This window comes from Pholis gunnellus (genome assembly GCF_910591455.1).
Source record: "Pholis gunnellus genome assembly, chromosome: 3".
In the NCBI taxonomy this organism is placed as follows: domain Eukaryota; kingdom Metazoa; phylum Chordata; class Actinopteri; order Perciformes; family Pholidae; genus Pholis; species Pholis gunnellus.
This window is the reverse complement of record NC_136529.1, coordinates 10,652,765-10,678,552: the sequence shown is the minus strand read 5'-3', so window position 1 is coordinate 10,678,552 and position 25,788 is coordinate 10,652,765. Positions and strand designations below refer to the sequence as shown.

General features: G+C 41.7%; 3 protein-coding genes across 3 annotated transcripts in view; 2 read left to right on the top strand and 1 right to left on the bottom strand.

The window, feature by feature from the left end:
* kif5ab (kinesin family member 5A, b) overlaps window positions 1-1,095 on the bottom strand; it is a gene marked incomplete at both ends in the record, with an annotated part of 52,649 nt that extends 51,554 nt beyond the window's left edge. The window contains one exon of the mRNA XM_079184204.1: window positions 967-1,095. Coding sequence (XP_079040330.1) covers window positions 967-1,095 — 129 coding nt within the window. The remainder of the gene's footprint in view (window positions 1-966) is intronic.
* Window positions 1,096-3,438: 2,343 nt separating this feature from the next.
* On the top strand, window positions 3,439-15,566 carry dctn2 (dynactin 2 (p50)). Its single transcript, XM_079184422.1, has 14 exons — window positions 3,439-3,625; window positions 3,951-4,019; window positions 6,904-7,000; window positions 7,778-7,839; window positions 8,032-8,130; window positions 9,285-9,445; window positions 10,090-10,243; window positions 10,514-10,579; window positions 10,781-10,819; window positions 11,020-11,097; window positions 11,799-11,870; window positions 12,613-12,715; window positions 13,769-13,860; window positions 14,733-15,566. The coding sequence occupies exons 1-14, from the start codon at window positions 3,590-3,592 to the stop codon at window positions 14,817-14,819; spliced, it is 1,215 nt and encodes a 404-aa protein (XP_079040548.1). The 5' UTR covers window positions 3,439-3,589; the 3' UTR covers window positions 14,820-15,566.
* A 6,085-nt stretch (window positions 15,567-21,651) lies between these two features.
* Window positions 21,652-25,697, top strand: ddit3 (DNA-damage-inducible transcript 3). Its single transcript, XM_079186403.1, has 4 exons — window positions 21,652-21,756; window positions 23,201-23,263; window positions 23,571-23,779; window positions 24,006-25,697. Exons 3-4 carry the CDS (start codon window positions 23,624-23,626, stop codon window positions 24,783-24,785), a joined length of 936 nt encoding a protein of 311 aa, XP_079042529.1. The 5' UTR covers window positions 21,652-21,756; window positions 23,201-23,263; window positions 23,571-23,623; the 3' UTR covers window positions 24,786-25,697.
* The last annotated feature ends 91 nt before the right edge of the window (window positions 25,698-25,788 follow it).

Below are 25,788 nucleotides of genomic sequence, written 5' to 3'. Positions count from 1 at the left end.
ATATCTGCCATATCTGCCTCAACGATGCTGTCTTGCATTTAAATATGTGTGTGTTTAAACTGATAGGGATTTTATGCTGTCTTCATCATCCCTTGAACATAACTCTCATGCCATATGTGTGTGTGTGTGTTAGCGTTGGCCCTAATGGGCTTTACATTTAAACACTGAGAACATTTGCATTTAGAGCACTCTTAATCCCTCGCTGTTAACCTCAGTCTCAGGTACTGCATCAGAGTGACAGATGTTTTACAGCTTGGTTCATTTTCACGTGCTGCTCTGCTCCAAAGCAGTGACGGTAATTATCAGCAGCTATTGAGACCTATTGACTGGACAGAACCCCCCCCTCAGAGCCTAACTATGACTCTCATTAGATTTGCAGCACCTGATACCTCAACAGTTCCTTAGAAGCTGGCTGCAAGATACGCCAACAACAATCAACCGATCCTACGTGATCTTCTGACACAGGAAACGCACCAAAAATCCAGCAGATCAATACCACAGAAGAAGCAAATAATGAGCCGGTGTGGGAACACAGAGGTGGGGCCAAGATGCATTTTCAGAAAATGATGAGTTTTTAAGATCTTCACAATGCTGGTAAAGCTCGGGCTTGTGGAGTTTATTGATCTTGGGCTTCATTTCAACAAGACATGGGATGATTTTGGCAAATCATCTGAGGTAATGACATGAGAGGCTATTCATCAATTTGATCCAGCCATATTTTCTGCAAGGCTTAGTCCACCTTGTTGCTCTTTGATGGCAGCAACACACATCTGAATGATGCATGATGCTGATCAGAATGTCGATAGGGGCTATACTTAGTTTGATCCCTGTCAGGAGCCTTAAAGTCTCCAGTGTTGTCTGGTCAATATCTGATGTGTGAGATGAGAAGTGTAACCCCTATAGCGTCGGCGTGCGCAGACTGCATGGGGCGACAAAGAGGAATGAGATCGTTAAAAGACAACTTACCCCGAGGATGACAGTATCTTCTCCTTGAAATATTGGGATGAACTTATCTCTGCGGATAATTTCCGACTTGTTCAGAGGACGAAATCGACACAAAACCTTGATATTGCATTCTGCGTTAGCATCTGCCATCGTGGGGGGTGGGGGGCAAGGAGGGGGGTGGGGGGGGGGGGGGGGGATAGTAGACGCGCTTCCAAAAGATAACGAGGAATTTAAATTAAAGGCAAAATATTCCTTGTGCAGCCTTTTTCCCGTAAACCACCTGGACGCGAGCTGAAACCACCGGCTGTACCCACATGCACAGCGAGACTGGCAACATTTGGTAGAATGAACTACGAGTTTTTTGGGGGGGAGACTAAAGCCGAATTCTTGAAAGAAAATGTAAAGAAAGAACCCGTTTGAGAGAGTTTCTTGTTACAAACGTCCTCCTCCAAACTCGGGTCCAGTTGAGCGGTGGAGAACAGATGGAGAGTTGTGAATGGTGAGTGTAATCCAAGCGGGTCCGGTCGGCAGTGGCTGCACGGAGGCATGCCTTGCATCACTGGCATCCCACTGACTCTCACTGGGGGCGGGGCGTGGTGAAGGAGCGACTCCAAAAAATCCTCCCTCATCAGGACCGCTGAGCAGAGGGGCCGAGCAGCGGGGACAGGAGCTCCACACTGCTTCTTATTCCCGCCACCACCACATTCTTATTCCGGCCACCACATGGCCCCGACAGGAAAGTTCACTTTTAACCATTAAACACTTTAGTTTGAACCAGACTGGTCCCCACGCTGGAAAAAATGGGTAGTCACGTGAAAACCGATAGGCTCCGTCCTAGGCCGAATCCGTTGATGTGTCACTGCACTTGCGTTCAGTTGCAACAGAGAGAGACTTGATTAAAAAAGACAGAAAGGTCGAAGTTGATGCAGCTAAAATGTTCTCACTTGTAGTCCCTAAGGATCAAGCTCTCAAAAACGCCGGCTAGGCCCACTATACATTTCCCAAAAGACTACTACATTTTCATTAGACGATCCCTGCCTAGTAAATGTTATTTTCCCAGGCGTTTAGCCACAATAGACACTATACAACAGTTTCACAGTTTATTATACTAATGATGAGTATCAGACTTTATTTGTAAAATAGTGGCCTTTTAAAAAGATATGTGAGTTCTGCCAGTGGCTCCTCTTGGCGTAAAATGTATAGACAAGAAACACAGTAAGAGAGAATAAAGCTGTAACACTTACAATAAGTTTACATTTAAAATGTATCTATTTGCATTTGAATGAGAATTATGAAATAAATGCCTTAGAAATACCCCAAGAAATAGACCACAATATCCAGAGTTGCATGCCAGAGGGCAATGGATGACAAAGCCTCTTGAGATGTAAATAAATGGACCTCAAATGACGCTTAGTCATCTATACCAATCATGTGAGTGGTTTACACTGATTCACTGTATGTATGTTGAATTCAATGAATAATAATGTGTTGTAGGTTATGTAACATACTGTGTGCAATGTATAGTAAGCGATAATATGAAAAAGAAACGTGCATTACGTGAACACACTCACACTTATACAGTATTATGTAATTATAAGAAGTTTCTTTGTATAGGCCTATGATATGAATAGTCAACCCCTGCACTGTCAGTGCATTTTGCATGTAAATCATTTATAATAAATCTTAGACATATAATTAATATCCAGCCAACTATAGAACATGTTGTGTTTGGTATGTAAGAAATGTGACATAGGGAACAGAATAACATTTTAAGATTTTTTTTAAGAAAGTCATTTTTTTTTATTTGACTGTGTTTTCAGGATTTGGTTTGGAAATATAGTTGCTTCTCATGACCTACGAAACGCCCACAATGTGTGCAGTGATACAAATAAAAAATAACAGTAAAAGGTAAAACATTGAAAAACGTTGCAGAATACATGATTAGTTAATTTAAATAAGACACATACAGCATTACCTTATCGTACATTATATGGCTATTTACTGCATTATCTGGAATAGCCTAGTTAATTAACAACCACTTTAGAGAAGCAGCATCATATTTTCCGACAGAGTGAATCATCGTCTTAATCGACTGTCTTTGGCGCGTTGATTGCGTTGTCTGGTCGTACCTTTAGCGCCACCGTGTGACGACTCTGCTGCAATTCAACCAAACAATTTTAGAAACAAATACAGAATACTTTTGTTGTTGAAGCGAATGAGTTGTCAAGTATTGTGTGAGTGCGACAGCAAATATGAAAACACATGTAAAAGGATGCTATAACAACAGAAAAGGGACCTTGCATTATATTTGTCAAACTGGGCGCATGCGTAAAGACGCTCCACTTCCTCAGGAGCGCGTGATTTGTTGGTTTTGGTACGCCGTTGGACTCTTCCCCGTCCGTGTAGCTAAGACACCACCGCCCGTCCGCCTGCTCCTCCGTGAAACCCAACGCACACGCTGTCAAATCAAGAGAGCGTAGTGACCACATCAGCCTGGAAGCCTCCGCCGGCTGAGAGACTGCTGGCTCATCTACCGTTAGCTTGTGATACAATTTGATTTGGTTAATCGATCATTTACACGTTTAAAGAACTGCTAATATATTCTATCGTGGTTTATTGGTCTCGTCTCTGCTCCTCGCTGAAAATGGCTGATCCCAAATACGCAAACTTGCCCGGAATTGTAAGTGGCTAATGTTATCAGACAGGTTAGCTAGAATGCTACACGGCAATGCTAGCACCAAGATGTGACAGCTAGCAGCGAAGCTAACTAACATGTTTACTATGTCGTCTGCTTATTGTTTGCAACTACTAAACAACTAGCGTTAAAACTGGTAGATTCTTCGTGGCAAACATTTCTGTTACTATTGTGTCTTGTGATACAAGCTACCAAGTAGCAACGGCTAGCTAATACGTGTTGTTGAATGGGCCGGGGCGTTGGCCAGACTAATGACAATAAACGGGATATCTGATTGTTTGATGTGTTGTTTACCTGATTGTTTCATTAGGCCTTTAACGAGCCGGATGTGTACGAGACCGGTGACCTCCCAGAAGATGACCAGGCTCAGTTTGAGTCGGTAAGTGGACGTTTTGTATTGACTGGATGTGTCCGTTTGCAGGCTGTTTGATTCGCTGCACATTTGTTACCTAACTGACGTTAACAAACGAGGGTTTACACTTTGTTATAACGGAGAATGCATTTCTTCACGGCGATAGGTACGCGTTATCCCTGCCATGATTAAACGCCTAAACACGAAATAACTTAGATTCCTGTTAATGCCTTCACTGCAAAGCACTGATTGTACCTCAGCAGTACTGTAAAGTAAACTGTGTCGCTGCATGTGTGCTGTCCGTACCCACTGTATGGTAAATTAGACACAAATATGTAATCTATGACCCCCTCTTGTATTTATTCATGCTTCATAAATACTATATTATCATTTTGTGATCCACAAAACAAGATATGTACATTGATATGTCAAGACGTCCTTTTCAGGTTACTGTTTAACTTTATCATCCACATATTATAAGCTACATATTGGTATATCTCCTGATGTATACATAGAGAGAAGGGACAGGTATAGAATAGATCATTAAAGAACAAAATATACTGTGGAAGTTTATAACGATGTCATGAAGACGCCCACCAACTGTAACACTAAGCAGAGTTAGTGGTTTCAAACGTGTATTGCTGTGCTGGACGGTTTACTGACCAGCTGAGTGAATCCTAATTGGCATTTTCCCTTCCATGTGTCCACATTCGTTCTTCCCTTACCCTTGCCCTTGTTTTGACTCTGCCCCAACCCTCCTGGGACCTTAGTTTGTACAAGTAAGACTGGATCCATTTTACTCTTAGTGAGCTCAATGCCATGCTTTTTATGCATGTATTTTTTAATCTCATATCCACTTTTCCTACCTCTAACTGATTTGGATGAAATGAGAAATGGATCGACGGAGTGACCCTCTTTGTGCCCTGTAATTCATCAATTTCTGATTGTTTTGAAGTGCAAGGAATTTATTCTTTTCCTCCTATTTGTGTTGCTCAAGTAGAACTCTTAAATGATTTGGATTGGTCTTCAGCGCTGCAACACGTACATTAGAGAAGTGTTCATTTGTTTTAGATATTTCCTTTTTTTAACCTATCATCATGTTCTAACAGTTGCTTCCTGCCTAACCACACTATTTTGACTAACTGGATGTTTTAAAGGCCCCTATAGGCTGCAATAACACCTTGAAGGTTCATTGGTACATTGCATGTCAGGCTTTAATAACATGGCTATAAATTACTGTTAAGTTTTCAAATTTGAGACATGTCAGACTGTTGTATCCTAGAATAATTGATAAATGCAATCAGAAACATGCATTAACTTAACTAATTAAACTTTGGCCGTGGCGCCGTCACTTCAATGTTTTCTTCTTTGCCAGAGTATGTTTGGTTTGTGCCTGTTACTTTAATCAAGTGTGTTGTGTTGACCAGTGTATTCTACATAGTTTCATATTAGTATCCACTGACCTTATTTTGTAACACTGATCTCATGAATTTGGGCCCAAATGTCTGATCCTGTCAGACCTTTGATGCTGACTTCCTTTGTCACCAATGCCCTAAATCTGCCATGGATGGATAGTTCTCGCAGCGCTATCTCAGACCTCCATCTCGGATTGATGACCAATGATATCATTCTGTTTGTCTGGGACAGACCAAAATCACTCTGTGTATAGGGGCCTTAACTCTGATATACTTCATTAACAGCATCGGTTAGGCCTTTTAAGTTTCTTGTCCCTTCATTCTGCCATCCATGGCATAATGTTTAGATACCTTCAATGCCCTCCCTGAGAGCAGGTGGTGGCATTGCATTATAAAGTGCCGTATGGTATCAAAGGAGAACGTAACTTGTTGGTGTTTTCGGACCATCTTACCCTGAAATCGGGGAAGAGAGAAAGAACTGGAGACACGATGAGCGGTCTGAACCGTGTGTCTCCAGGGTTTTTAGCAGCAACTCTCAGAACACTGCTTTCTTTCTTATCTTTCCCCGACCCCGGCCAACTGTTCCTGTTGTGTGCATGGCATGTGATAACCACATTAATCTGTGTTGTGTCTCTCTCTCTCTCTCTCTCTCCCTCCCCCCCAACTTTTTTTCTCTCCCTCTGCTCTTCCGTTACTTTCTCTAACTCTCTTTGGAAACCCAAGGAGCTGGTAAGAGCCTGACTAACTCTCCTCCTCACCCTTCCTCCTCCTCCTCCTCCTCCCTTCATCTGCTTAACTGTTTTGTGTGTTTTGTGGTGGTGTTTTCTGTATGTGAGCCCGGACTCATGTCATCTGTCATTGGTGTTTTAATCCTACCGTAGCCTCTAGCTCATCATAATTGATCACGAGGAAGTTCTGATCAAATGATGCATGTTTTGTTCTCCCCAGAATCACTAATCACTAAACTGTCATTTAGAAAAGAAAGTGTCTTCATTCACGTAACATTGATTTTAACATAGTAGACTTATACGACATGGATAACCCATTTTATCAAAGAATGAAACCTTTTTAAAGAAGGTGTTAAGAGTCTGCAGTCAGGCCAGGGATAAACTATGGCTGTGACACACATAATGCTGTTTCATCTCTTGCCTGCCGGTCCTCTAAATTGTGTTGTAATAATCTGGCTCTATCCAGCCCCAAATTTTGGCTGTAAAGCTGTTGCAGATTTCCATGATTCATTGCTACAGTGGCTTTTATTTTCTGTGGGTGTTTAACCTTTTGTAAGTCATAATACGCTCGTTGACTTAACCTCATAATTCATTTTCTTTTAAATCTTATTTCGGGGCAACGATCAAACATATAACATATTTCAAGTCTACCTTGGGCTACTGGCTCAATAAGCCACAGCTCATTTTTAAGTCTTTGTTCTATGTATAGTACAACATTCCCTTTTTTAAGATTTTGTTAATGTTCATCTGACTTTATTTCAATAACAGGAGGAGCTCTGCAGTGACAGCGTGGAGAGGATTGTGGTCAACCCCAACGCAGCCTTTGACAAGTTCAAAGACAAGCATGTCAACACCAAGGGGCTCGGTCAGTTCACAGGGTTATAAATCACTCGTCACTATTAACTTAAGTCACTTTATAAGAAAGGCAACATCACCTTTAGTAGATATATGACTACAATAACTATATTAATTTATACAGAGGTGTTTCTGTTATTTAACCTGCCCTCATTGGTATTAATGGGGTGGACAAAATAATAGAAACACCTCTCTGTTGAATGCAATACAGTTCATTAGCTCCACAAACTGCAGTCTCCAAAATGGCCGAACATTTAAATCAACACCACCTCTTCTTAGAAATTCAAAATGATTACAATCTTCTCGAAGTTAGGCTTTATTGCAAGACTGTTGCATTTCACTGCATTAGTTTTACTTAAGTGTACATAATGAACTTTTTTTCGTCAGGTTGGTTTCTGTTATTGTATCTGGTGTCCTCAGTACATTCTGTGACCAGTAATAACCATAAATACTAAGTATACAAAACAAAATTATTGTAATCTGTTTTTTAGAATAGCTTTTACAAAATGTACTCTTAATGGATAGAGGAATATAAATGACCAATAATACAAGATATACAACATTTAATAACAACTTTGCAAAATACAAGACTGGCAGACGTAGTTAACGGGTGCTGTTGCTTCACAATGTTGCTCTTCTGTTCCAGGGGTCACTAAAGAGATCCATTCTTTTGTCGATTTTAATCCACAAATCTTAATGCTGGGCTTCGTACTGACAACCAGTCTGCTTTCTCTGTCCGTCTTATTTCTTTTCGATTTCTAACGAGCCGTTTGTCTCCTTTTCACAGACTTCTCAGACAGAATCAGTAGAAGCCAGAGAGTGGGCTACGAGTCAGGAGAATTTGAAATCGTGAGTACCTTCTAGTCAGCACAAATGAATTACTTCACCTTTTGTTCTTTTTAAAACGTGTTTCATTTCAGGGTAACAAAACCGTGAGGATTTTTTTTATTGGCACTTGATAAAGTCAAGAGCGTGCTCTCTCTGTATTAGACTCACTTTGCTGTTGTGTAGTGTTCACTATGCCCTCTCATCTTTGCTCAGCTCGGAGAGGGCTGTGGAGTGAAGGAGACGCCCCAGCAGAAGTACCAGCGCTTGGTGAACGAGATCCAGGAACTCACTCAGGAGGTGGACACCATCCAGGTGAACTGACAGCCGAGACGCACACATGAGCTCGAGCACGCCTCCCTCTTTGCCCACAGCACTTGGCTCTGATGATCCAGCCTTTATCTAGCTCTCTGCACACAAATTCAATAGCCGTTCAGCAAAGAGACTTTCCTCCGCTCTGCTCCTTGACCACATCATCACGGGAGGGGGCAACCTTTTAGTTGGAGCAGTTTGAAAGGTGGAATATTTATGTCCCGTTCTTACTGTTGCTCCAGAGACCTGAGCTTTGTACGGCGTGTGCACTGAAGCCTTAAATTAGCTGGAAATGAATTGATTAAAACACAGTCCAAGGAATTGCTTTTCAGACTTACAAAGACTCCTCAACCCCGAAAACTAATTAAACCTTCGGTGTCATTACTTTGGATACTCTCAGAGTAGAGTCTGCTGCTCCATGAGTCCCAACGCCAAATTCAACCTGAGTTTGGCAGTTCTTGTGACAGAATCCATGGCTTTTAGCTCATGCAGGTCATGCTGGCAGAACGAGCAGCCTGCTTCTCTGTTTCAGTCTCTAAATTTAAACTTGTGAAAGACCTCCTTGGAGTCATGGCCTCACTCCAAATTCAAAGTGTGGCCATTCATCAGGGTGACTGTATTGAATGGAGAAGTCCTCTGCTGCATTGCATAGGTGAGAGCATACTGTAATGTACTTATATAGAGCACATTTATTGAGAATAATGTCAGAGTTTGATGATAGTGTGCTGAATTAGCATGCAGGGATCACACCAGATTATTATTCTCTTTATTGTGTCTGTTTTTGAATACGGGTCGACACCATTTTAACCTGTTGTAGATATTCAGGAAACATGACTCCAGCAAAATACAGCTCAAGCTTTCCAAATAAATAAACAAAACAAGTCTAAACAAAAGTAAAACATAAAAAAATACACCTCTGTATTTAGTTATTTAATTTGTTTACCCTAAAATATACATCCCATGCAGCAAGCTACAGTAGCTAATCCAATATCTGTAATTCTGTTCTACTGAAATATAATATCGGAACAAATTCAATTTACATGCCGAATGCAAAGCGTTGTTTTTGTAAAATTTGAATACCTCTGCGTTGGTGCTTGACCTGTCACTGCCGCGTAGAACTCAGTCACTCGCTGACGGCGGTGTTCCTCTGCTTCCAGTCTGCCACGCAGGAAACCAACGCAGAGGAGCGCCTGACCCCGGTGGTCCTCGCCCAGCACGCTGCCCAGCTCAAGCAGCAGCTGGTCTCTGCCCACCTCGACTCGCTGCTGGGACCCCATGCACACATCAATCTGGCCGACCCAGACGGAGCACTGGCCAGGTGAGCTGGGTGACGAGGCAATAAAGCAAGAGGACGAAACGTCTGGAACCTGAGGCTAATCAGACCCTTGCAGAGTGATGAGGCAGTAGGCAGGGCATGGCTGGAAAGAGGGATAAGGACAATGGTAGCTTGAAGATATAGAGGGAGTGTCAACGATGGATGGTGGGAGGGAGGAGCAGGGGAGTTAATTCCAATGAGCACGCTGTAATCCAGATGTAACGAGTAAGAGAGTAACAAGGGCAAGGCAGAGCAGCTGGTATCAATCGCCCACATAACCCCCCCCCTGAGCTCAGCGTAGCACTACCTGGGGAGCACAAGAACCGATGGACGGATGATTGAGGAAGGCTAATAAAAACTGTAGAAGGAGAGAGAGATTACCACCAAGGCCATAGAGTGAATGGAAACATACAGTTGCGACATTTAAGACTACATCTTTGTACTGAAGATAGAGAGGGAAAGAGACTGACACAAGAGGGAGAAGGGGAATAAAAAGTGATGAAAAACGGCTCTAAAAAAAGATCTAAGCTCACCTTGACCTTGCCGTTTACAACAGAGCTTGAAAAGCAACACATGGAGCTGATAACAATATTGAACATTTAATCCTTTTGTGTCTCCTTCCTTCCTTCCTTCCTCCCCCCCCCCAGGCGTCTGCTCACCCAGCTGGAAGTGGCCAAGGGCAACCGTGGCAGCATTGCGGGAGACGGCAAGCCGACGGCATCGGCTAAGGGCCCAGATGGAGTGGTGCTCTACGAGCTGCACAGCAGACCGGAGCAGGAGAAATTCAATGAATCTGCCAAGGTAAAGTGTGGAGGGAGGTGGAGGGGAAGCAGAGCGAAGTGTCTGGGAGCTAACGCACTCGTGAAATGAGCAAATGTTGATCTGCTAGACGTCTTTTTGTTTTCATTCTCGTGAGAGGAATGTCAGAATATTTAATGGTAAATAAACGGGACAAAAGGCTTCCTGCCTGTGTGCGTGCGTGGGTGTTTGTCTGTCTGTGTGTGTGTTTGTGTGTCTTGTGGGATGCTGTTGTCACTGCCAGCCTTGTGTTGCCTTGTTCGGTCCCTGTAGATGGCGGAACTGGAGAAGCGTCTAGCTGAGCTGGAGATGGCTGTTGGCTCAGGATCAGACAAGCAGGTACACACCGACTCTCACACACGTCCTCTCTAATGCTTCTCTCTCTCTTTCACTCTCACACCGGTGGAATTTTCACGCTCCTGTTGCCGTGTAACCATCCGCTTACTGAAGCTGAATAACATCTTGCACTTGATTTATGTAAATGATGGCTGCATTGCTTCTTCTTATATTTCTTTGTCCGTCTTTGTGTTTCTGTTGCAGGGACCTCTGAGTTCTGGCGTACAAGGAGCCAGTTTGATGGTAAGAAGTCAACAACTTTTTTTATGGGAACGCACCGAGTGGAGTCAGTGTGTCTGATGTGCAGCCAGAGAACTGGGTCATACTTCAAAGATGAATGACATCAGTTCCTCCCAAGTTTGTTTATTGTTGCTGTGCCAGTAGCGAGAGTAAGAACACTTGGGTTCATGCTTCTATTTAACTTGTGTGTTTGTTTGAATCAGGCCACCATAGAGCTCCTGCAGGCGAGGGTCAGCGCACTAGACTCAGCTACTCTGGATCAAGTGGAGGCCAGACTGCAGGTAACCAATCAGTACACAGCGCGGGGTTCAGGGGGAATTGGATGATTTTTATATGAATATCAGTTGCAATTTCACTGCATTCTTATTTATACTTCACGTTTCCCACGGGAACTTTGTCTTAAAATAAATATATGTTGTTTTTCTGTCTTACGGAGAGAGTTCTATAACGAGCTCGATATTTCATCTATTTGCGTTCAGTACGGTCGAGATGGTGCAACAGCTAACCCCGCAAACCCAAAGCTTATTAACAACTTATACACACAGTGTGTCTTGTGTATCTAACAAATATTAAAATATAAAATAAGATACAGACCACAGCCCTTCCTCTGACTCTTGTATGTATTGATTTACTGCAGCTTGCCCGCTAAAAAGAACCAAAAGTAAAGTTTTGGGGGTTATTGTGAAGTGTTTTTACTTCAGCTATGACCGCACAGTAATTATTTTTCAATCAGCCTCACGCACTCCGGGAGAGAGAGAGTGAGCAGTGCTTTTGCTCTGGGGTTGAAATACTGATAAATACTTGAACATGTATTCAAGTATTTGTACCTTTTGAAATACGTTGTGTCGCCTGTCAATCTACCCCAGCATTACCATGAATCTAATCTATGCGCATCTGTTTTTCTGTAATGTATCTGATTGCCTCTAAAACGGTACACAAAAAGAATTAAATTACTATTTATTTTTCTCTCTCTCCCATTTAGAGTGTCCTCGGGAAGATGAATGAGATCGCTAAACACAAGGCAGCGATTGAGGACGCCGAGACACAGAACAAGGTTTGTAATCCCTGCACAGCGCACATCCAGCAGCGCCAGCTAAATGCAGTAATTATCTCAGATGCTTTCACACAAAGTTACGAAGCACTTTAAGATGGAAGATTCCCACAGTCATAAGAGTTGAGCTTTCGTCAGGAAGTCCTATAAAATAGTAATAATCTTGCTAGTTCAGTCTTAGGGACAAGATATTCATTTGGAAAACATTTGCTAGCACTTGACAAAGCCCGGCAGCCAGACTGAAGAGTAGCACCACATGGTGAATGTGAGTGTCGTGCTGTCTTTTAACAAACAGCTGGCTCAGCCTGGAAGCAGTCACAGCCAAACCAAAGTGTTATCACCAGGTTTATTTCAGGGTTTCATGTTCTCTGCTGTGAGATCTGCATGACTTCCAGGCAGCGATCTCGTGCCTCTTTGGCATCGACTCTTTGGTACCGTGCTGTACACATAAAAGGCCAGTAGAGGGCAGGGCATGTTAAGATATTGTTATTATGACGAATTCCAAAAGTTTTGATACATTGGGTTATTGGACAATGCTGTTTGATTCTTTGAGACAAAAAAACTAGTCTTCAGCCATAAAAAGTTGGGTTTTAATGTAGGTAATTCTGCTTATTATAATAAATGCAGGTATCATTTACAGTACAATACATATTGCATCATGAAACTAAGATTAAATCAAACATGTTATTGTAGCTGGCGGGGTTTATCTGGGTATTAAATGTGCTTGTGTGTGTTTACCCGCCAGGTGTCGCAGCTTTATGACGTGGTGCAGAAGTGGGATGCCATGTCCACTTCTGTGCCTCAGGTGGTGCAAAGGCTCGTCGCTGTGAAGGAGTTGCATGAACAAGGTAACGCACGGGAACAAGGTGGTCGACCAACACTTGCTCTGCTGCGCGTCCTCACACAACTCTCTCAGCCATGAGCCAATATTGTTTGTTTTCACCTCACGCAATAACATTATATGGATGTAGTGGTGTTGAGTAATTGGTTCATATTGCAATTATTATAATATTATTGCTCAAGGGGCAGATTTCACCCCAGTAAGGATCCTAACGATGAAAACTTTTATAATTTATGTTCTGCTCTTTAATGTGAGAGGAAGAGAACCTTGAAATGACACCCACGGGAGTTCAAGGAGAGGATGTATGTAGGTTAGTGGGAGGGTTTGTGTAGGATGTAGCTACAGAACATAACAGGGTGGGAACCCGGATCATGTTTCAAGCGCGTCTGGGCTGGGAAGTAATATGCGGCCGGAAAGATTTGCATTTGCAATGGGGGACGTCTGGAGTGCGAGACAAAAGAAGAAAACTAAGCGAAAATGGGATTCAAACGGATAATGGAATTAGCCTAAACCATGCCTTTCTATTATAACAAAGGGCAAAAGAAATCACTGAGAGGGAGTCTCAAAATGGTAATAGAATTAGACTAAATCTAGCAATACTGTTAAACACCCCCTCGGGGAGAAAGAGATGCATGATATTATATATATCACATTATCATCTTTTTGTTATTTAGCACATGAAAGCAGAACCGTGGCATTAATAGATTATATTGATGATTCATTCGTGGGCGCTGAAAGAGGTCATTTATCATCCCGAATCACTTTGCAGCAATCTGTCACAGTCTGCAGCCAATGAGGTTGAGCTGCACTCCCTCCTGATCTTTCTTTACCAGTGAAGTAAAAGGAAATACAGCTTCATCCTTCAAGTCTTTCATCAGTTTCACATTACATTTGTCTCTTTACCCTCCTTCACTTTCAGAGCAACGACAACATTGCATTTTTAAGCAACTTTTTTTTAAACCACACATTTTGTAAATTAGTGAACTAATACTGCATCTAACTGCTTCTTTTTTTCTCTCGCCTCCATTTCACTTGATCCAACCTCACCGGCGTCTCGTAGCCATGCAGTTTGGCCAGCTGTTGACCCACCTGGACACCACTCAGCAGATGATCAACAACTCTCTGAAGGACAATAACACTCTGCTAACACAGGTAGGAAGTTCAAGATCCATTGCACAATTGGGAAAAAATAATTCAGTTTACTCCAACCAAAGAGACATTAACGAGGCCCGTAGGAATGCTCGCTTGTCTCCACGCAAAAAGATTTCATACGAATCTCTTTCTGAAGTCAAACGACTAAACTGCATCTTCTGAGGTAAAAACTTCAGAAGTCAGAACATGTTTCAACTTACTCTTGATAGACCTGCGTTGTGTTCTGAAGTGTGAGGTACCCTTTGGCTTTTAGAAGGTTGTTAAATCTAACAATGACATGCATACATCACAGAAAGGTCTTCTGCAGCCTCATAATGATGGCAGTAATTGTGTTTTTAACTCCCTGTCAACTTAACCTTACACATGCATGACAGCTGTGTAAATATATTTAATAGGGTGTCAACTCGTGATTATTTTATTATTGATTATTTTGTTCAATCATTGAGTCCATGAAATGTTAACAATGTCACTTTCATTGAGGGCCCAATGGGCTTGTTTTGTCACACCAATAGTACAAATTCATCAACACATTGACTGTTTGTTCCAGCTATAATATTTCATTAATTAAGTAACCAGTAGGGATTTAGTCTTCAAATGTCTTGTTTTATCCAGCCAACTATATTCAATTTACAATGATAGAAAACGGAGTTTCCCATTTGAGAATCTGGAACCAGTGAATGTTTGATCTTCCTGCATATCTATCAAGGTTCTCCCTTCAGTGAGCTCCTTTGAGTTACACGATGCTTGTTGTCTATGCCTCCTCAGAGGCTCTAATTCATATCCACGCTTTCCCTCCTTACATCTTCAACTCTACTTCTATTTCTTTCACCTGTAACCTAACATGCTTATCCCCCCCCCCTCTTCTCCCAAAGGTCCAACAGACAATGAAGGAAAATCTGGTGGCTGTAGAAGATAACTTTGCGTCACTAGATCAGAGGATGAAGAAGCTCTCCAAATAAACGGTGGCAGATGTTTGGAGCGGTCCAGGAGAAGAGTGTAGAACATGGACTAATGTGAGCTGGCTCGAGGTCACAGAGGAGGGATTTGGGGTTTAACTCTGTCCTTTCTGGCCATCTCTCTCTTTCGCTCTCTTTCTCTCTTACGCTCTTGTTCGCCTTTTTTCACTAAGTGGAATGTTAGAAAGATGGAAAAACAAACAAAAGGAGACTAAATGTTCTTGTCCACCCTCCTTTTCCTCTTCCTTTCTCTTGCATCGAACTGAACACACGTGTGTCCACTCTATCCATGCCACTGATTGCAGTCCCCTGTTAAGCTTATTGAGTTTTAGACTGGATTGTTTTTATTATTAGTATTAAACATAAGAAATTCCTCCATTCCTTTCGAACTTTGTACTGTATACTCTGGTCAAATGAAACAGATCACAGTAATGTTGGGTTGATGGATCGCACATTAAAGATGTCAACTGTGTTAAAAAGACAAAATAAAATCCAGCTCTATTGTCTTCTAGTGTTGTAGCGGCAGCACGCTTGTGCGAGTGTCGGGGCCAAGTCACGGAAGGAAAGCTTGTAAATATGCCTGTGTACCTTTTTGTTTCTTCACGCTCAGTCGCTTGTAACTATATTATTATGACTGAGACCAGACACCACAGACAAACTTTTAATCTGCTTTGTCATTGCCTACAAGTCAACTGTATTGTACATCTGTGGTCATGGGAACGAATCAATAATAAAGTGCGATAAGCTTGACACCTTATTTTATAAGATCGCTTTTTTTTAATGATCTCTTCATCGGTGAAATAGGTGCCCACTTCATACTGATTCGGTTGAATGGAAAATAGAAATAAAAAGGTGATTACTGTATTAATTACACCAAATCAGTAAACGTATTGGATCAAGTGGAAGTCTTCATTTGTTTCTGTCATTGTGGGGAGCGTGTGGACATGTCTTGCCTGATGCCTGAGCACTTCTATCAGATGAATGTCTTGGATGATGCAAGGTTGCACACTGATGTTGAACGAGGCACAAAACGAGTGGCTGCTAGAGGCATCAGCTGTTTCTATTGCAAAATATAGCCATCAGTCATGTAAAGCACATTTCATGGAGTGACAAATTTGATAATTTGCCTTTTTAATTAAATTCTAATCTGGTGGTATTCAAAATCTTACAACTAAATACCCATTTGTGGTTTAATTGTATGGAATTGGTATGCCTGTGTGTGACACTGGGTGGCAGCAGAGCATCTATTAAAAACAGGTCAAACACATTGTTCACTGTTATTCAGAGAACAACTATCAAAGATAGACCACGTACATGAGTGAATTATTCTGCCATACTTTCACATGTTTCTGTTCCATCCAACTTCCCTGTAGAAATAAATTCTGTTACACTCCCAAATGTTAAATAACTAACAACCCAGTTTGTGTTTGCTCTGGTAATCCCTAACAGGAGAGTAACTTGACATTCCTGACCAGCTGGATTTAAAGTAGATAGATGGATCTAATTTTAGTTTATACGACAGTGTCTATATTGGAAAAACTACATTCGAAACAAGTAACTGAAAACTTGAGATGATGAAGAGCTTTTAAGGCACCAACCATGAAGTGTGCCAGCAATTATCAAGCCTCCAGTGTTATCAAATTAGTGGCTTTAAATGTGTCAGTTTGTCATTTACTCAGTAAATTAACACACAAGGCACTCAGTGATTTTCTCTCAGGTTAACCTCACATCCATCTGGCATCAGCAGCTTCACAAAAAGCTTGATGTCAGGTGACTGTATTAGTGATAAAGGCACAGACAGGTAACGTTCAGCAGGGCAAGGATCAGGTGTGTCTGATGAGTCATCATGTGAGTTAAGTAGCTGCTTACAAGTTTACTGAGTTGCCAATGGAGGTCACTCATGATAAAAACCTGTGCTACAGGTCCTGTGGATTCCTCCTCTGCTTAGCTTAGTCATAGCGGCATATCACTGCCTGTATTGCATCTTTCTTCTATTTCAGAAAACGATTAACTGCTGTGCAGCTTCCTGTTTCCCTAACGGTCGGCGGGGGGGGAGGTCAACACGGGGCTGCTTGGACAGGACATATCAAATGTGACTCGCCGGGAACAAGATCCAGAGCTCCGACTTAGAAGGGAATGCCCCAGATGGTCACAGAGACATACCGTGTATACTGTATATCATGTTATACTGCATTTGTCCTTCTATTTTGGGTGTAAGATCTGGTCAGCCCAGGCCCGACTGTTAAGACTCATGTATACACTATAACAGAGTGAAGATTATCAGGAGGTCAGCACAAAACGCTGTTAACGAGGATTACAATTACACTTTAGACCACGTCTCTCCAGGTGGCCCTGAATATGAACAAGGCTAAAAGTACCGCGGATGAATGCACTGTAAAACAGAACCCCTATTTAAAAACCAGACGATTTTATGATTCTTAGAAGGCTTTTAGCCTAATTTAACCTCCAGTCATTCTTCACTGTAACAGCCACGTTGCTATCATGAGCTATATGTCAGCAGCCCACACCACCCTTTCCACCACTGGACAAAGTAAATAGTGAAGTCCTCAGGCAGCACAGAGCAGCTGAACACAGAGGAGGAGGAGGCTGTGGGGAGCACCAATTGCTCACAAATCTGTTTCTGGTGCTGATATGGGGGAAATCTAAGTGGAGAGGAAGAAAAGGATGCCTGGAGTGTGTGCCTCGCTGCCAGTGTACCCACCTGTTCAGACAGGCTTTTAAAGCTTAATGCCCTACAGTCTTTTGCTTGAGCATGTGGTTTTTGCCTTTTTTCTTATGTCTCATCTTTGACACGTATGTCGGAGCCAAGAAATGAAGAAGTCAGAGCACTAGTTACAGTCTAGATATGGATAAAAAGCACATTCTTATACATGTATTGATTACAATGCCATGTAATCAAATATTAACAAACATTCAACAAAATTCCAATTAGCTTTATTGCATCAACAACACTTGTATCTCCTCTATTTTGGAAAACAGTAGTAAAATGACGAATAATAACACCTCTGAACATGAAATGGAGGCTAACGATAAGTAGACGGAGAGACAGAACTGACATCAGAAATCAAAAAGAAGCTACGAAAAAGAGAAAGCAAAGCACACAATGCTCCCCTGCATCAGTTTGTCAAGTTTCCCTGAATGGGTCTGGACAGTTAGGGCGTCTGTGGAGAAGCAGAGAGGAGGACAGAAGAAGTGGGCGGAGGTAAGCAGAGTAAAATGGGATGGATACCGTTGTGGGGCAGAATGAGAGGCTTGTAGCGAATGAGAAAAAGAGGAGACGGAGACTGTATGTGTGAAGAGAGGTGAGACGTAAACAGGGTTTTAACAGACTAACAAGATTGTCTTCAAAGTCGTCCTGAAGATCCAAACACAGAAATCTCAACAAGTGGATGTGACATCTAGCTGTTAAATCTGGACAAGAAAAGATGGGATTGAGTGGATGACTTGAACACACTCAGAAATAAAGCTGAAATCGTCGTCTGCTTTGTGTGAATGCTGGACATCTTACTTGTACAGGAGATGATAGATGGGGGACCTTCTGAGGAAATAAAAATGCAAATGAGTTGATTAATGAGCATCATCAAGACAATGGAGAGGTGCGTTATTGGCCTCGGCTGAGATGGGCATTGGCAAAAGAGATGAATGTAGTAACAATGGGGATCTAAAGATTGCTGACAAAGCACTGTAAGTAATAAATGTTGGCAAAATATCCCATTTATATATTGCCCTGGAATCTCACCCATGCATCACTGCCACTTTCAAGTTTCACTTTTCATTCCACACACGCAACCAGAGATTTTTTTGGTAATATTTCTTTCCCAGTTTTCACCAATAGGCCAGAATGTCTGATAAGGTGAGGAGGTCTGTCTGCTGGTTGTCTGGGACCCAGAAGAAGAGCACACAATGAGACAGGGAGCGAGAGAGAAAGGGGATTTACTGTATCACTACATGTTAACAGCTGTATCAGTTGGTCTCAGTTCAGAGAAGGGAAGGATTCCGACAGCTGGTGTGTGTGTGTGTGTGTGTGTGTGTGTGTGTGTGTGTGTGTGTGTGTGTGTGTGTGTGTGTGTGTGAGTGAGGGGGAACTGGGTGTGGAGCCTTGACCAAGGGCACAGGACAGAGAGAAGAGAGTGCGGTGGCTGGAAATTCCCCAGACTCTTTCTGTCTATAAAACTAAGGAAAACAATAGCCAAAAATTGTTAAAAACTCCAAACAACCACCTCTGTCTTCTTCTTCTTCTTTTTTATCATTGATATTATTTTTCAAACACCAGCTTTTCTTCTAATTCCATGTGGCAGCACGACAAAGAGGAGGAAAATAAAAAATAAAAATGTCTCTGTTTACATTACATAAAACATTTTTTTTATAGTTATTTAGTCATATTAATTTATATTTGTTTAGCTTGTTTTGTGTTCATAATCGACACATTTGGATATCATACTTTACACTGTGTATAAGTAATGTGGACATAACTGGATTTACGTTTTTACAAATATATGCTGTATTGTGTAGGTCTGCTAAAACATATTAATTAAAAAATAATTATATTGACAAGGCAGACCAAAAGAAATTTAGTGAGATTAAGATACAGCAAGTACACATCACAGAAACACCATAGAAACACATATATACAAATTCAACGTTCAGTAAAACCCAAATCTCCTCTAAAAGCTGATCCGCGTGACCAGTAATCAGTAGGAGTGCTTGTTTACATCAGTCAGCTCAGAGTCATAAGAGAACAACATAACAGAGGATCAATAATAGATCTCATCATTAACTCACTACATCTTTGTTTTAGTTTTTTTTCCTCTCATTTTATTATAACGGTTGTCTATTGAAACGACAATCAATTAGAAAACAGGGACCGCCGTCGTCACACTAAACAGAAAAAGAGGAAAACTCGATCCGGCGGTTGTAAACAGTGTTCTTTTTTTTTAAATATAATTAATACAACACAGACGACGGGACCGACTAAATAAACAGACGGCGGGAGTGGAGAGGGAGGGGTGTGTAGAGAAAGTATGCTGAACTACTCAGCAACAGCCACTCAAGTCGTGACGCGTTCCCGGTGCTTCCTGCAGCGCTTTAACCCGGGTCCTAGAGACAGTATTTGAGCTTTCTATTCGCTACTTGGCGCTGTTGCTATGGGGGCTGTGCATGTCGAGCCGTGCACGCTGCGCCGTGCATGGAGAACAGTTTGTGTGTGCCGAGTTTGGGATTAGGGCAGAAAGTGTCAGGAGCATGATGAAACGTGCTTTTATTTTGTTGTCACTTTTGTTGTTGTTGTTGATTTCGCTGTTGTTTATTAGTGTTCATCGTGCAACACTGTAACTATGACAGGATAACATTTGCTGTCTGGCTTCCGGTGTCTGATACGGTGACCTTGTTGAACTTTGTGGATTTAATCTGGTATTTCGTCACTTTCTATAAAGTGGTTTCATTGTATGTGTGGTATACTCTATAAATAGTAAATCTAACGTTTCAGTAGAGACTAGTGATTCTTTTAAATATAATGTATCTACAAACACAATAGTACTCATTAGTAAATGCATATAGGAAAACAAAGCTATAGTGCTAGTGTGAACCTTATAAATAGTGAAATCTTTTTTGACAATGTTGTGTATCATAGGCTATTTCGATGGGTAATTGTAAGATTAATTGATCCATAAATGCGAATTGTGCCATATTTCTTTCTGTATAAACACAATATGTTTTTCTTGTCTGAGGTTCCAAATATTTTTTTGGGTGTTATCATTCAAATACGAATGACAACACACCTATCAGAGACAGAAACATGTATTAAAAGTTGCTTTATAATGATTACTAAAGTCTAATAAAAAAATGAATGCTGAATTCCATCACCAGCAGCTGAATTTATAACCGGACACCTAAAAGGGGACCGCGTGCTGCTGGAACACACCCAGCACCGCTCAGCTCGCGCCACAGACTCTCCATCGGCCGGGCGTGTGTTTTGATATCTCGCGGAGCTGCAGTAGAGCGCGCGGTATGAAATGAATGAGAATACGACACCACATGTGTACTTAAAAGTCTGGTCTGCTGCATACTACACATTCCGGACAAATAAAAGATGTGTGTGGTCCAGAACCACACCTGGTCCGGTAGAAGAGTGTCGTTTCAGGGGGAGGACCGGTTATTGTTTTTTCCCTCGTGGATGATGGAGTAAAGGGGTGTGTGCAATGGAAATCTAAAAACTGAAGTAATCAAAAGTCAGGTGAAAACAAACGAATGACAATATAATGAATAAAAAAAAAACAAGAACGCGCTAAATGGATTTTTTTTCCCACGATAAAACAATTCTTGAGAAAAATCAATTATACTTTTGTGTTCCGGGAACAAGCAATTCTTCGACATTAGATATCCATGCATATATGTATATTTTTAGATTTTAGTTAGAGCCAACACTGTTTAATAAAACATGTTCTGATTCTGCTGGTGTTATCCCCAGCTAGAAATTGGTTGCCAAGCATTGCATCATTCCTTTCATGTGACTCCCATACGCCCCAAATTCGTCCTGGCCGTCTTATGACTGCATCACAATTGCTGCTCGTACAAACTATACAGGGAACCAGCAGCAGAGACGACACGAGGCCCCGCCTCTTTGCTATATTTGGAGTCACCCTATTGGATGTCGTTAAGGAAAAGATCTTAACTCCGCTCTCCTGATTGGACCGTTGGAACGTCCGTCACTCACATCCATGCTAGGTTGTGGTGAAACTACCTTCCCGTGCATAGTTCGGTTGGCCTCCCTCTCGATATAAACACCACCGGGAGTTTCCGAAAAATCACATTCAGCCGTGAAGACTGAACAATGGTTAACATGAGCTATCACCAATTTTTACTAAAATATCCACATTCGAGTTCAAGACAGTCGAGAAGACGAGCGAATAGAAAAAAAAGGGTAAGTGGAGGTTTATTTTCGATAGTTTTGACAACTAGTCAGTGGATGTTTTCCAGTCTTTCGGGAGTAACGGCTGACGTTACTTAACTTGTCTGGTGTAACGTTACTGGGAATAAAAAAGGCATGTTTTTGGCAGCTATCCCGGTGTCTTTTTTTAGAATAACAGTCGTCTTAATCCATCACAATTTACATGGAGTTGTCATATATGTTGTCTGCTTCTATCTGACAAGTTGTCAAAGCTCAGGCGGACTTAAGGCTCCGAAGTTTTTTTTAGAAGGATTTTGACCGTCGAGTGTGACAAACGTGTTTTAATGTAACGTCATGTTGCAACCACAACATCCTATTCGTTTTCATTTATTTTTTTAAAGTGTCATTTAATTTGACTAAAATGAAATAACGTTACTCCGCGTGACGTGTGACAGTAATGGTGAGGCTGTTGGCTCGGAACGGAACGGCTTTTATTTTTGACAGCTAACGCTCTATTTGTTTCCCCCACTTTTAACAAACCTGTCAATAGTCAATGTTTCATAATGAATGGAGAGATGTTGTTTGTCTTTGTTTCCCTCTCTGAACGCTTCCTTTTGTTTCGCCCATTGCTCCTGCTGGACACACATTTCCATGACGTAATTGTCTTGGCTTACAGTGGACATGTAACCCAACCGAAGAAGAAAATATTACAATTCACAATAAAAAACAATTTCATAAGAAAATAATTGGTACGATTTATCAAACCAAAGTTGTAATGCCTGCGCTAATACAGGACGTTTAACAGACAACAACTTGAGATGCTTGAGATGATTTCTTTATCACTTGTAATTTATTAATATGTATTATTACACATCACTGCAACATCTGTGTTAGAATGTTTTAATTATCTCTAGTTGCAAATTAAAGGAGAAAACTAAAATCCTTCTTTAAATTAAATGATTGAGTTCCAGACTGTCTACATTAAACGTAGTAATTAATAGGCTTTTGTTTCGTTATTTTTCTTCTGGACGTCTTTTAGGAATTAAAATAAATCCGTAGACCCGACTGTCAGACCTGAGCGATCCATAAAGATCCATAGAGATCCACTGGTCGTTTTCATCCACTTGTTTATCGACCCCAGCGTGTTCTGAGGACCATAGAAAGCAGGGGGCGCAATAGACAACGTGTTGCTCTTTGTTTACAGGAATTAACAGACATGCAATTTATTTCCTCCATCCTTGTTGATCATTTTAACAATCTGACAATTTATTTGTTTAATCATAATTTATTTTAATACATTTTCCATATCAGCCATTCATGTTAAATTTTAAGGCACATTTTGTTCCCTGACCAAGCTTGGTCTGTATTTGTGCAAATCATCACTTTGATTCTGAAATCTCAGCAAATTTCAGGGGTCAGAGGAAACATTTTTCAGATTTTTTACAAACTAACCGATTTTTATACTTTTTTCTTACAGACCTGTTGGGACAAGCTATCGCCAACAAATTGGCAGACTTGATTAACGGCGACTTTCTGAAAGGTAAACGCTCACATTTGACATTCTGAGTGCTGCATGTTTGCTGCAAGTTAAGATTTAATAAAGTTGTTCATTTTATACAACGTATTGGTTATAGATTTTAAATCTTCAAATTCCTCACTCAATGTCCAGCTATTCAATATTACAACTAAGTAGTTTATGCGATATACTGTACTTTAGTCTAGTTCTTTATTATGGTGTTAATGATAAACGCCATCCCTTATCACTGCATACCTATAAACTGTAACACAAGTTGCAGAACAGTAAAAAAAACAAACACGGCGTGTGTGGCCCTCCCTCCCTCCCTCAGGTCCAGTGTGAACCGTGTGGCCTTGTACCTGTGTGTTGCGACTGACTGGCGAGATGACTGCCGAGTGGCTACACCTGCCCCCGCCATACCCCCCTGGCGTGGGGCCGTTGTGTGGTGCAGAGTTGGAGGCGTGGTATGAGGACCTGCAGGATATTCTGGGCTCCGACGCGGGAGGGGCAAAACTGGCACGTGCCCCCACATGCACCGAGGTCAGTAGCTCGACGAATGAAATAGCTATCGCACCCATGATGAGTGTGAGTGTTTGTCGTCGTCGTATTTTGGTTAATATTTCTCTTATTTTAGATTTATTTGAACAATTTTCTATTTTATTTTTTTTAAAACCAGCATTCATATACCAAGTGATGTGAAATGAACTTGTACTGTGATATTTTACATGTTTTGGAAGATGTTGACATTTGCGTTTTGTGTTTGTAGAAAGAGCCGGAGTTTCTGGATGTTCTGGAGAGCTGTTCTCTGACGTGGCTGACGGACGGAGGCCAGACGTGGGGCGAGGGTGTCCAGAGGACAAAAGAGGAGATCCACAACACTCAGCCTCTGCATCACACCTCATCCTCCTCCTCTTCTTCTTCCTCTTCCTCCTGCATGAGTCCAGCTGTAGCGGAAGAGCGTCGGACGGAGGCTGAGAGCAGGAGAAGGGGAGATGGCTCGACAGGAGGTGGCAGTGATCTACTGCCTCCAGAGTTTTTCGAGTTGCTGAGTGAAGGAGGAGTAGGAATGGTGGATCCGAGTGGAGCGGTGATCAGCGGCGGCTATTATTACCACCACCATCAACACCACCAAGCTAATAATGTCCGTCCCGCGTCTCCCTCAGCCAGCGAGGAGGAACTGCCCTGTGTCCCAGATTCTCCATCCTGCTCCTCTTCGGCCTCCCAGTCGCCATCTCAAAATTGTTCTTCTCCCTCCTCACCCGTCTCTTCGCCCTCCGCCTACCCGTCCTCCTGCCTGGGAAAACGCAAGAGGACCACCAGCGAGAGGGCCAACAGTGCCTTGTCCTCTTTCGCCTCCTCCACGCAGCACACATCCTCATCCTCGGCCAAAAAGAGTCGCAAAGAACGAGAGCATGACAACGAGCGGAAGGTGCAGGAGCTGACTGAGCAGAACGAGCGCTTGAAATCTGAGATTGACAGGCTGGGAGAGGAGGTACAGAGGACACGTAGAGCCCTGATAGAGAGATTAGTCAACACCAGGAAATGAGGGGAAAGAATGAAAGATGACAGGTCCTAATGAATTGGAATAAGCAGTGGTGGGGAAAGATGTAATCTGGTGGTCATGAAATGCCTCTGAAACAGGAAAGGATGGAAACCAAAGATATATTTTATAAGCAAGAAGATTTTTTTTAACACAGAGCTCAAAATGGCAAGAAATAGGAAAGTGATGAAAGTCCAGACAAGGAACAGAAAGAAAGGGCTGCTTCAGCAATGCGGCAAATAAAAAGACACAGCATGTATTAAGGAAAAGGAAGAACAGACCGCTCCAAGTGCAAATGATACCGTGGTTTTGATGAATGTTTGTCATTCACACGGTACAGTTACAAGCATTTGATGATTTGTATGTTTGACAGAAAGGAAGTTAATCGAGTGCGTTTCATTGTCATCCATTCCCACCATTTTGCAATAATTGTAACTCTTATGTAAAGGGCTGCAATTTGGCTAGCAGAGGTTATTTGCCCCAATTTGTGGAGAGTTTAGGAGCTCAGGAAAAGTCTGAAAGTGCCCAGTGTGAGTATGAGAAGTAAATTCATAATCTTTCTTACATTTTTATAACCCATGGCGTGTGTGTATGCGTAAGTAGGACCCGGCTATACTTTCTAAGCTGACCTTTTCTACCAATATGGGAATTTGTGGAAGAATCACAAGATGTTCTACCTTGATTTACTATTTTTATATAACGCTGTAATATATATACACACTTCTACTGTAATGGCTTGTACTGTAAAATGCCGACATATCCACTGTTATTTTCTCACTGCAGATACAAATTGTTAATCGTAGAGTAATATGCATGGCTTTTATCATTCATGGCATCAAATACATGTATTTTACCATACTAATTATTTTATCCTTCATTGTAATCCCAAATTTGCAATAAAAAAAAATTATGTGCAGTTTCTCGCGTCATGTAATGTTTATTTGTGTGAGTGTGTGACTGATTTTGTAAACTAGAGATGATTGAGAACGGGGGAGAGTAAAGACAATTT